The 13718-nt window shown below is 40.9% G+C and overlaps 1 protein-coding gene across 1 annotated transcript; it reads left to right on the forward strand.

Moving 5' to 3' along the window:
• The first annotated feature begins 2025 nt into the window (after positions 1-2025).
• gypc.S (glycophorin C (Gerbich blood group) S homeolog) lies at positions 2026-13247 on the forward strand. The gene is given in 3 exon segments (NM_001092943.1): positions 2026-2150; positions 10113-10154; positions 10758-13247. Coding segments are annotated over 3 exon segments (264 nt in total). The 5' UTR covers positions 2026-2125; the 3' UTR covers positions 10955-13247.
• Positions 13248-13718: the final 471 nt, after the last annotated feature.

Here is a 13718-nt window from a genome sequence, read left to right on the forward strand (position 1 = left end):
AATAAGAAACACCTAATATTTTCAGTATTCTGCTGCTCCCTGAAGGTTTCCTGACTCTTCCAACTGCTCAGGGTGTGGAGTGCAGATAGATCCCTTGGCAAGTCTCTTCCCACATGTGTGAGCCAACATTTCTCTGATCAACGCTCTTCCACCCATTTACATAAAGGGAAACATCGTTTGGATCAAACCCTGTGCAGGGCCCTGTATTTTTTACTCTAAATTTGAAATTTGTATTGCAACAAAACCGACGTTCTCCAGCCACTATAAAGGGATAGGGACATCTCTTTATTACCCTTCTCATATAGTACTTCATTTTTTACACAATTTCCTGCCACATTAAAGCTTAAACCTTTCCTAAGAATTGTTACAGTCTGGGGGTTTTGTTTCCTATTCTGCAAAACTGGAGGTGTATTACAAACGGCGGCAAACACACAGTGGGGAACTGCACATTCAACCACAGAACAATTGTGAATTGATGAGTTTTTCCAATCCCAAAAGTAAAATCTGACAAAGGTTCATTGGGTAAGAAAAATACCACAAATATATGGCATCCAGACAGCATCTCTTGGTTCCTAAATGTTACCCCAATATGGTTCTATTAAAGGGTTGTTATGCCTTACTGGGCCGCACAGCAAATTTATTTTAGGGCTCCCAACATATGCAGAGGTTGTCCTGTTTTACCAGTTTATGTTGAGATTGCTCAATAATGAGGGCTTCATGGGTCCCCCTATAACTCCGAGCCCCCCAGCAGACACATGGTCTGTTTCCTCTGTAGTTACGCTCCTGGACCTGAAACAAAGTGACAAATGGTTCATTATCTCAAAAAGATTATAATTCGCACCAGCAGCCGAATTTCCAAGTAAGAAACCCGGAAGTTTGGTTTTTAAAGTTACAAGAGGCGTCCTGCCTCATGGCAGGAGCGGCCCTGATTTGCGCATCCCTAATCTTCCCTTTAGCTGAAACGAGAGCAGGAGTTGATCGGTACTTGTTCTTCTGGAAGAGAACTCCCTAGACTGGTGCCATTCTGCTACTTTGTGTCTTATGGGATAGCAGATACTAGAAACCTGCATGTGTATATACATATACTGTATACTGTACATGTCTCTGTGTGTGTTAGGGCAATTAGATTATATGCTCCACAGGGACTTGTAAGTAATAGATAGACAGAGTGACAGACAGGTAGATGACTAGCATTGTATCCACAGACTTAGCCATTTAGCAGGCAGTTGCACAGCCCAGTCACATTATCTGCATTGCTTGGAGGCCTGACATGCCAAAAAACCCACCTTGTAGAGATATATATATATATTGTATACACATATACACACATACACATATACCTCCATTGCTCTTCTCTCTAGCCCTACAATGTACATTATTGGTCAGCCATCTAACAGTCACTTTAAATAAAGACATCTCTGGTTTGTAAATGTATATGTTCTTAATTTGTTGAGAAAGCCGTGATTGCTTTGATGATGCCTAATCGAAAGAAATACAATTCTAAGCCACTTTCCAGTGTACATTAATTAAGCATTTCAAGTGGTTTAAAAATTGAGTGTAAATGAAATTGTATTTGTTTTTATCCCTTTCTGTCTTGTTCTGACTCCTAAAAAACAATGTAGCAACATTTAGTTCCCCTCCAGGCCTCAGCTGGCTTCTGCTACACTGTTTCAATCCAGAATAGCCAAGAATCAGCAATGACAGAAATAACTTTAATACCACAGGAAACAATTATTTATTGTATGATAGAAAGTACTTATAATAAAGTTTAATATCTAAAGTTCCCCTTTAGATATTACTTTCCCAGTTACAATCCAAATTAGCCTCTAAATCTGACCCATATACCCCAGATCTTTTTTTCCTCTCCAATCCACAGACACCCAGTATCTAGAGAGTGCAGCCCTCAGGCAGGCAGATAGCAGGGGAAATGCTCACAACCCCAGTTCCTGTTATCTGCACATTTCTGCCCCTCCCTCCTGAGCCACTTCCATTTCGGAGAGAGACAGAGAGGGTCAGAAAGCAGCCGGGGGTGTTTGCTAGTGTTGCTAGTGGATCTGCCTGACAGATTTTGTGTGAAACTTTCCCGGGAGAACTAGACCCAGAGTTGTGCCCAGACAAACTGAGGATGAGTAGCTCCACCACCATGCCACGTGAGTATTGTCTTGTCCTACTACACTGGGCACCCCCTGCCACTGTGGAAAGAAAACTCACAAGGTTCTGCAATGGGGTTTCTGATTTGGGAGTGGGGGCATGAGAACTTACAGTGAAGGTCCCCCCCCTAGCCAGTGGCAAGTTATATATAGAGTGACAAACAGAGATGTATGAATATTTGTATTCGTTATGTGTTAATTGGTTTAAACTAATTCTAATCTGCCACTAATTAATATTACATTACAGAAGTTTTTGAAATGAATTGAACATGATGGACATGTCTTTTTTCAATTTAACCTATATTACTGTATTACTATGTATATTGTTTTGTCATTTTTGGACCAAAGAAAAGAACTCTAAACAATTCATTATATCTCTACCTGTATTATAGTCCCCGCCTCTCCCCTAGTAGCTGCCATCAGAATGTTCATGTTCTAGTCCCACCTACTGTTTGAGTCACAGACTCCCTGTCCCTCCCATTTATGCTTCTGTCCGAGTATTTTAGTGCTACTCACTGCTAGACAATTTTTAGATATAATGGTTTTGCATTATTTATGTCTCTGTTGTGTATCTGTCGTGTTGTAATTTTAAAAGCTATCTGATACTGCCCAAACATAATCAATACAAATTAGAATAAAGATAAAATTACAGAGCATCTGTTTTTTTGGTTGTTGGGGGTCAATGACTCCAGTAACCAGGTAGCATAAACTCCACGCCAACAGCTAAGGATAGGCTGTCATGCAAGTACAACAAAGCAACACAGAGCAAACCTGTATGTCATCAATATACCCACAAACTTCATCTGCCATATCTATATGTTTCCAACAGGAGCAGTGACACCTTAACAGGGGCATAAATGTCAACATCTGACCAACTAGGGCACATATGGAGCAACATTTTCTAGCATTTGGTCACCCAAGCGCTAGGCCAAACTGGGCTTATTGCAATTACAACTGGTTTAGCCATGGGCAGCTTAAACAAAAACTAATATTTAACAAACAACTACTATTAGGGCTTGAGATTTTGTATGAGGTAAAGGCCCCCAAATGAGTGCAGATCCATGCCTCCAAATATGCCCCGGTAACCCCCTCCCCATATTTTCTGCTGAGCACATATTCTGTGCTGCTGTCACTTACCTGAGCTTAGTGACTGACTCACAATACTGTATATATAGAATATAACACTCACAATACAAGGCTAATTAGTAATTCATTCAGATTCACATTAAATGGCAGCGTAGATATCAAGGTAGTCTGCATCAGAATTGATTTATATTCAGCCCTGTGCCATCAGTTTCTATGACACTTTCTGCTAGTGTGTTAATAATCTCAAGGGATGTATAACATACTCCTGAACTCCAACTTACAACATGCCCCAACAGCTGTTTCTACTTCACTGGGGATGCTGGGAGTTGCAGTCCCACAACAGCTGGGAGATCAGATGTAATAGAGTCTATAGCTCAGAAAAAAAAAATACAAGAAGAATGGCAATGTATTGTGAGCACCCACTGAAGAAAGATTAATGGAACCCTGTGCCAGCTGCCGTATGCTCTGCTCTCATACAACAGTCCTAGGGCGATCCACCCTCTCTGTATTGTGTTCTGAAGCAGCTCACATCACATACAATTAGCTTTCCATCTGTCCTTTAATAGCCTCACAGCCGATCTTCCTGCTAATGCAAACAGGATATCCCTGCATCCTGCCCCAGCCTGCCCCAGTCCCACATGGAAACTCACTGGGGCTGCACTATATACAGTACATTCTCCAACATACAGATTATTATCAGTCTCCTCATCAGCTGTGGGGCAAATGTGACACCTTGGGGTGCCAGATGCATGGCTACTGTCTCCATCTTGTCCTATTGTCTCTAACTTGCCTTAAGATGGCCATACATGGGCATGGGCTGCTGATATTGGTCCTTTAGACAGCTTATCTGCCAGTGTATTGGGGGATCCGAAAGGGCTCCCTGATTGATATCTGGCCAAGATATCGGTCGTGGGAGGTTTGATTTTTCTGGCGATCGTGGACCTCATCGTCTAGTTGATGTGGTCCTTGTCCCGTCGGCACACATTCTAATCCGATCTTCAAACCTACATCCCCAGTATCGACCCTGCCATTGGTGGGCATATCTGGAAAAGGTCCGCTCATTTGGTGACTGCGACAAACGAGTAGATCTTATTGTGTATGGCCAACTTTACTGTCTTCTATTTTTGCCACCTTGCCCTGGTGTCTGTATCTTGCTTTAGAAATTAGTATAGTCAGTATGAGGTTGCAGCTTATTGTGTGCTCAGAACCCTTCGTTTCTGTATATTTGTATATATAGATATGGGTAGGAGCTGCCACATTGTTTCCATTAGAAAGTACAGTATGTGTGTATAGGTTATTCTGCACCCAGAACATTCCTTCTCTGTATATTTGTATTTATATATATGAGTAGAAGGTGATATTTTATCCCTTAGACAGAACAGTACGAGGTTATAGCTCATGTGATGCCCAGAACATTCCTGCTCTGTCATTTTTCAATCTCACCTACTATGTAGAGCAGCCAGAAGGAGAGAGGGTTGAGCTTATCACTATTACACATTATATATAAGCAAGACCTTTGGCTGGAGATGTATTTGTGACAAATCACACAGTGGTGGAGGGGCCTAGATTCATTCACATCACCCTCCCTTTTTCATAATTAAAGCTGTTTACTATAAACTTCTGTTCTCTAGAATAGCCCCCAAGCCAGTCACATGTAAAACATAAGGAGAGGAGTCAGATGTCACTTTAACCCAATGTTACCTACAGATATCCTCCATAGGGTTACTAATGGTAAGGGGTTTGCTCAGGATTGCCCCTCCGTTGGCCTGATTGGGCTTGGACCCTGCCAGTGCACTCACAGGCCAGGTAGGGAAATTACAGCCAAGGATGCACCATAATTTCTCTACCTGGAGCAAATCATAAAACAGAGCAATGCCTGGTGTATCTCTACAATGTGCAGGGGTGCATTTTGTTTCCAATTCATCCCTTCAAAGCCTTTTGCAACATGCATTAAACACCTCCAGGGACTTCTTTAAATTAGTTTGTGAAATTAATTGTGTAAATTCAATTAATGCCAGCTGAGCAGGGCACTGTGCCCAAAGGTTTAACGGAGACATAGAGAATAACTGGAAGGCAAAATCATTACTTACCCTTTTAGTACCTCTATATAGCAGCCTTTTTGTCCACAATGCAGCATTTTTCCTAGAATTACTGCATAACTGCCAGGGCTGGTACCCCCTTTGGGTAAGGCAGGGGTTTGTTTATAGCGCAAGCACACGTAGTGCACGTAGCACAAGTTCAGCACACTGGGGGGAGGTTTGGGGTTGCACATTCTGCACCTGGGCCGGCGCTATACTAGTTACACCACCTCTCCTTGTTACCCCTAAGGTTACTATATAAGATTTCCTGGCGTGTGCAAATTGTGCCTACAGTGATATGGGTGTTCCATGGATGGATAAGGGTGTATCTGTGCATGGCACTTTTAGTTGATTTAGTTTATAAACAGAATGGGCACATCACAGGAAAAACATAGCATAGGCTACTTTATTGCACTTTGCACTCTTCCCTGCACTTCATAAGTCACCCACATGTATCTGTCGGGCTGTTTTATAAACCTTGAACTGCTGGTTCTGACTCATAAATCAATGCAGCAGACGTCAGCTGAATAACAAACCTGGAGTAGAACTGCTATATTGTTTCAGGAATAAGAAGCAGAGACATGGACAATGTAATTGCTACTGGTTTCAATAGCAAATTCATTTCCACATAATTTAATCATTATACTTAGGAGTATATTTTGGTTGCTTGTTTCCCCGTTAAATAAGCAACTAGAGATTAACCCACAGATTTCCAATATGGGGAAAATCCATTTGCTACCCCAGGGAATAAATTTATACATTTTTTGTAAATTCTCTTCAAGTCTTAGTTTCTGCCATCAGCTAATAAGCTTCCCCCCCAGTGATATCAGCTCTTTCTGTGGCTTTGCTGCGCCACTGGAGCATTAGGAATTTAACATTGGCTCTTATCTCAGAGGCAAGAATTTATTTCCAAGCAACGGAGATAAATCCTGAGGAGGAGCTGAGCTGGTTATCAGTGTTCTACAGGAGGTACCAGGGAGGGAGAGGGTCCCAGCGCTGAGAAGGCAGGAAGGCCATGATAAGGGGCCATGCACACATGTTCATACCCACTGCTCCCTGTTTCTCAGCATGGCATCATTCTTTCCCACTATCTTTTACAACTTGTTCTGAGGATGTTTTTAACTATATTTTGTAACATTTCCTTTTAACATAAAATTGTGCTTCCAATGATAAGAGCAGAAAAGAACCAGCTGGCCCATCTCCACCCAATGCTTAGTGCTTTGTTTCAGTCCACACAGCAGCATTGTATCTATCAGATGTTTCCAAAATGAGTCTATTCTATCTGCTGGGAGGCTGTCCCCTGTATTTCTTCCCTCAGTTCAAAAAGACAAAACAGAAATAAAAGTTAAACAGGAATTCTTACCCCCTTGTATTTAGTTAAGACAAAAAGGACATGAGAATGTTACATTACAAGGAGAAGGAAATGTCCAGTCTATGGGGTTGCCACATTTTAGGATTGTAATAACTTACCTGATATCGGAATTGAAGGATTGTAATGACTTACCTGATACCGTGGACCGGTGTTCCTGTTAGTAGAAAACTGCACCAGGGTACTTAGAAGCAATCCTCTTCCTTCACTCTTCTGTGCATGTGTTGGCTGCTTGATTTCAAAGAAAGAAGAGGGGGAAGAGAAATGCTCACTCACGAATACCCCAGGCTTGTGCAGTTTTTTGCTAACAAGGGCATGGGTCCTGGGTATCAGGTAAGTCATTACAATCCTTGTGGGATTGTATGGCACCTCCCATAGATTGGACTTTCCCTTTAAATTAGAACCTTATCTAGTATAAACTATACCAAACAAGAGAAAGTTGTGCTCACCACTAATTTTTAAAGTGCAATGAGGCTTTGACCACAAAATACATGTAGACAAATATAAGAGGTCCTCTGCACTCAACCCATTATCAATATATTTAAGACATTGAGATATTTTGTGCATACAGCTACTGTGTTGTTTAAAAATACCTTTAAACAAAACATGGAATGTTTGTCCATATATTGCAATATATTTAAGATGGCCAACTACGTCAAAGTCATCTTGTATTTGTCTATATGTATTTTGTGGTCACAGCCTCATTGCACCCCCGCCAAATAGTTTTTAAAAATCAGTGGTGAGCACAACTTTCCCTTGTTTGTTATAGTTATACATGAGCAGTGACCAGCTCCATGTTGTAGCTCCCACCCTCTCCAACTATAGTCAGGTGATCCCACTGGTGTCTAATAAAAGGGCAGCCAAGTTTGGTAGTTTTACTTTGAAAGCAGCTAGTAAGCAGAGCAGACAGCTCTTCACTTGGCACTTGTCTATGTCCTTATATATTATTTACCTACCTAGTGCTACCTATCCCTATTTTTGTAGGAGAAATACATCACTTTCCCTTTGTCTTTGTTGCTAGAACAGATTATACATTCCAAAACTTTCCTATGTCCCTGGCCCCATCCATTATTTTGTTCTGGGTCTGACCTATAACTTCAAACTATTTCATTGTGGCTCCTTCTCCTGTCACTAACTAGTATAAAATGCGTATAACACAGAATGGGCGGATCTAAGCCTTTGTGATGAATTCTCCACCTCTGGTTAGAATTTGCCATCTACATGGCAAAGCTTGTCCCTCACTAATAAAGTTATAAATTAATTATACTGTATATACCTATATATAAAGATTATATCATATATAAGCTGTGTTTATATTCTTTGCATTCATGCCATAATATAGCAGTTTCTATCTGGCACTTCATATTCTCCGATTTTATAATGTTTCAGAAGCAGCTGATTAACAGACCTGGAATGAACTGACTGTTTCTGTGTTTTAGACCCAGGGAACAGAAAAGGATAGACAGACACAATGACATTTACACATAACTATAAACCCAGTGAAAATGGATATTGGGAATTTACTCAGAATTAGATTTATTTTTAATTAGGCACCATTGTATTTGAGTATTTACATCCCCATTGTGCAATAATAGTAGCAGTGGTTCTAATGGATTGACTATAACTGAGTTTGATTCCTGAAAATTGTTGGAGAGACAGAACAAACCCAATTTGTTACATTTCACATCTACGGAGATAGAGGAAGAACCTCCTTTATGTTCTGTCTCTGTATCATTTTCCTGCTTAATAACGACTTATTTTCAGAAGTGCCGTCTACTCTGCCAGAGCAAGGGATGACAATGGCAGATGCCCCTAAGGTATCTGAGCAAGAGCACACCCGGCGAAGTCTAAGGACAGAGGAAACTGTAGCGACAGGCCGACAGCATCAGATCTTATCGGAAGGGAATAGGAATCCATTGTTCTGATTCTCTGATGTCTGACATGCCATTGATCCACAGACGTCGGAGGATTGAGCAGAACTTTAGAGGAACATCTATAACAGGATTCAGCAATGAAAGGCGAATGTGTCTCAGATCTGATGTTTAGGGGAATCTTTTAAACTGGCAGAATATATTTAGAAGCTCGGTTGCTGGAGGGGGGAGGCAATAAGAGAAGTTCTTTGGTCTTCACAATAAATCCTGGGACTCAGTGCCTATGGTCTGAGCCAATATGGATTCTCTGTGCCGCATACAATCAAATCTGAGCTAAACTGACAAAACATTCTGGTTAAAAAGGTGAATAATGGTGCAAATGCACAGTCAAAAAGAGAATTCCCAGACTCCCCATCCCACCAGGATAGAAACTTAATGTGGTGGGATGAGCTGTGAGAGTCTTCCCTTATATTCATTTACAATCCCATTTGGACTCTTTGACACTTAGTTAGTGTATCTAATTATTTTTTGGATTTGACAGATTGCCCCATTTTGTCACATTTTGCATCACATCATTTATTTCTCTTCACCTTCTCTGCTTTTGCTTATTTTCATATGAAGTATTCATCATAAATCAAGAATTGATATATACAGTGTAATTTAGTTAAAGTACAGTGAGGTGTGATATTCTAGAAGGAGGGGTGTCCTTTTCATGACCCCCTATTAAATTATTAAGGATGTTTTAGCTTGTTCCACTGCCTATAATAATTTTTTTTATATTTCAGATTCCCTTGGAGTAACTGAAACTCCATGGGTTTTTGAAGTGTGTTTGTGCCCTATACTGGGATATTTGTTGCACCATATAAATGTAGAAATTATAATTCCACCTTGGTTGCTAGAGTTTGTAACATATAAATATATATATATTTATATCATGTGCGGGCTGGCCCGATAACCACGGGTCCCGCAGGTTACCCACTGGTCAGGCAGATTTGGGCCGACCTCGCACCTCTGGTTGTGGGTGGCAGGCGGGTCAAGCTCTTGTTCCTGCTCTCCCTGCCCCTCACCTTGCACTGCCGGTCTGCCGGCTTCTGACTTTCATATTCTTTTTTTCTATAGCCTTATCACCCGCCCTTTTTTGTGATGTCATCATCGGGGGGCACGGGTCTAAAAAAGGAACCTGGAAGTCACCAGGGTGTGGGTCAGGAAAACCCGACCCGCACATCACTAATTAATATATATATATATATACTGTAGAGAAGATCCTCAGAATGACTATCACTTTAATTGCTTGAAATCAGGCAAACCCCAAGGTAGACTGTGATGTGTTTTATCCTCCACAACACCCAACACTTGGCTGACAGTTCACTGAGTAGGAATTATACCAGGTTGTTGGTGAAGGAACTGGTCCTCTTGAGGGGGAGTGATTACCATGATGAGTATTACTTTCTTATGTTCTATGTGTTGGTGCAGTAGGACTACGTTTATTTGGAATACGTTTTTGATTGATTATTGCCCAGTTTTGATATAAGTTAATTTTCTTCTGATTCATTCACAGCTACAGAGAATGGAGGGGGGGTGGATGCAGCCATTATTGGAGGTAAGATTCATTATCATATAATGACATAACATATTATAATATAAATAGAACATGTTTATAAAATGGAGACACATTACAATGTTTTTTGTACTTTATCCCAATTAAGTTAGCTCTTTGTATCCTTAAATGCAATGCGTTGTGCTCTTTAAATGAGGAACAAAAAGGTGTGCCTCTCTCTGCTTGCTGTGGTGCCTGCAAATGTATATAGGAGGGGAGGTTGGCATAGAGATAGCACATGGGTCAGCTGGGGAGCATGGGAGGGTGCAAAATCAAAAGAGAGACATTTATAAAGGGTTATGTTCACGGGGCAACTATTTTTCATTCCTCAGCACTCCTGCAGTTGCACCTATCCTAGCCAGTTACCCCCTTTATTTCAAAGGTTCATTTAGATCACTGCTGCCTGGAAAGGTCTGTAACAGACTGTATCATATGAGAAACCACACAAGACAGATGCCAATAGGTACCAGGTCAGTGAGTGGGAATATAAATGAATGGGAAGTGGGTGGGACCTTTAAGAAAATGTAAACTGTGGGGAAGTTGTAAATGGACTGCAATTAGTTTAATGCAAATTGGTGAAGTTTCCCAACTTTCTTTCCCATAAAGGTGTGGCAGTAGCTGTCATTGTGGTATTCATCTGCCTGTTGATCGTGGTTCTTCGCTATCTATATCGGCAGAAGGGCACATACCATACCAATGAGGCTAAGGGTACTGAATTTGCTGAAAATGCTGATGCTGCCTTGAAAAATGACCCCTCATTCCAGGAGGCCGTAGATGAAACCAAAAAGGAATACTTCATATGATCTGAGGACTCCACTGTGCCCCAAATCTTTCCATTTTCTGTTTGGTTTTCATTAAAGGATCAACAGCTGGCAACACTAATCTCATCCCTGAAAAGAGCTAGTACTCATGGCTCAGGAAAAGCCTTATTTCTCAGGTGAACAAAACTCTGTTTGAGGGAAACAACATTGTTTCATGAGGCCTTTGGAAATCCACTGTTAGGTGCATATGATGACAATGGGCACATTGTCCCAAGCCAACGAAATGACAATGTTTCTCAGGCAAGCCAACATGATAATATGTGCCAACTGCAATACAACGATGGAACTAATTAAGCCTTTACAACCTGGACCTGTGTTTCATTAGTTGAAAGCCCCTAAATACTCCAGCACTGAAGATTACAAGAAAACACCTTCAGTGGTTACTGAACAGTGAAGGTTTATGCTTAGTTGACGGCACAAGAGGCATTTAGACTCCACCTTGAGTTTTTATTGGCAGCTTTCAAAATGGAAAGAACATTATAAAAATCCTGTATTCTCTGGAGGTTGCTCAATGCTTTGCTTAATGATCCATTCCATGATACCTACAGTATAGACAAATGTGTGTCAAAACCCACTGTCCAGGGTATCAAACGATGCAGTTTTTTAATGCATCTATAGTCAACCTTAATTCCCCAAATGTTATTGCTCTACAACTCCCAGCATCTCATTAAGAGACAAAGGCTCTTGTTGTTGTCACCTGAATAGTGTTTTACTGGCTCAGCCAATAAATCCCACTATTAATTAGGGTGGTTGGTAATATTCTCCAGACAAGGAGATGTTCTAGTTTTGAGTGTTGTTGTTGAATTACATTTATAGGATGCAATTGATAGTGATATCTATGTATACTTATAGGGTGGTTATTAAGATATTCCAAAGATGTTAGCATGCAGTTCAGTATCTTTTGCTTCTAGGTGGCTTAAAGATGTCAATAAAGGGCAAATACATCCCGGCGTATTGCTAACGGCCCCAGTGCAGTTACCCATAGCATAAAAGGATTATAACTCATCAAGGATAGATGCTTGTGGTATTGTTTTTCTGTCTCTGGAGAATGCATCTGCTGAAGTAAGCAATTTGGCAGCTCCAAGTCATGTGCACATGATACTTCTGTTTTTATTGGATAAATATGTATAAGTGGGACGCCAAATTGTTTTCCTATAGCTATTTGTGTCTACAAAACATTCCTTTAAATTGGATATATGAAGTTCTACATTTGCAGTAACAGTAGCTCTGTTGTTAGTCTCTACAAACCATAGAACAGCTCCCCTTGTGGTGGAGAAAATATTCTTCCCTCTGTCAAAGGGGAATTGACCAGCTAAGACAGGAATGTCCTTCTTAAGGTCCATAACGACAGAGAGAGATGTTAACACTTACTCCACCATGTAATAAAATGCACTTAGTTTGCCCAGGAGCAGTAACCCACAGCAACCAATTAGATGTTTGATTTTAAACAGGTGACCAGTAAATCCTATCTGCCGATTGGTTGCTATTGGTTACTGCCCCTAGGCAAATTGGTTGCTATGGATTACTGCTCCATGGCATGCTTTCAACCACTAGGAGAGCATACTAGGTGAATGTGGACCTCCAAAGGATTTTTAATGGACCCCAGGAAAACCCAAGAACTCCACATACCTCTTTGTGTGACATAGACCTCTTTTTGGGGAATGTAATAAAAGTAGGTAATGGAAAAAATGCCCAGTGAATGTAATAAAACTTTTTATCGAAAAAGTTATGTTTGCTCCAGAAGATTACAACACTTTCAAGTACTTCTTAAAAGTGGGTGATGTGCAATTAAAATTCGCAATGTAATAAGGAAGAGTATTACATTGCGAAATGTGAATTTTTATTCATATTTGTGCAAATTGATTCGCTCTTTGCAACTTTTATTACATTCCCCCATTTGTGTGTTCTCAAATACCCTATCCCCAAACATGGATAATCTGGAACAACACTGAGCTTAGGAAAGTCAAAGGTAACTCCCAAATCTTATGACAAATGAAGATACCTATTGAAGGATGTTCAGTGACAAAGATTTATGACCCATTTTTGTACCTTAAGGGAAAATAAACGCTTGCATTTGTGTTTAAGTAAAATGGAAATAAGATGATTTGGTATTTCTAAACAAGGAGTTGCCTCTGATTACAGTGATATGCATTGCAGTTTCCTCTAGGGCTGAGAAGAATAAATATGATGGATTGGACTATTACATTATATATATATATATATCTTTCAAGTGACTTTTTAAAGTATTCATATTTTAAAAGATTTTAAAAACAAAGAAAAAAAAAAACATGGGACTCTGAGCTTTATTTATTTAGTGATATAAAGACAATGTCTGTCATTCTACCCAGTTTTCATCTACCTCCAGATTGACTGTTCATATGTTTTTGGGTGTCCAGTAGTGATGTGCTGGTCGGGTTTCTTCCCGACCTGCACTGCCCTCCCTCCACCCACGCCTGCCCAAGCGCCGATGATGTCACAAAAGGGCGGGGCCAGCAGGCGCGCGACTATAAAGCCAGAAGCCAGCATATGAAGGTGGCAAAAGGGGGGTGCGAGGTCGGCCCAAAGCCGACCAACCGACCCGACCATACCTGCGGGTATCAGGCCGGCCTGCCCGCTGGTCGGAATCACTTCAGATTTCCGTAGTTGCCTCGTGAGGGTGGGGAGATTAGTCGCCCATAGAAGAGGAGATTTGTTGCTGGGTAACTCATCTCCCTGTCTGCCACTAGAGGCAATCTGCAATGAGTAG

This window comes from Xenopus laevis, chromosome 9_10S (assembly GCF_017654675.1).
Source record: "Xenopus laevis strain J_2021 chromosome 9_10S, Xenopus_laevis_v10.1, whole genome shotgun sequence".
In the NCBI taxonomy this organism is placed as follows: domain Eukaryota; kingdom Metazoa; phylum Chordata; class Amphibia; order Anura; family Pipidae; genus Xenopus; species Xenopus laevis.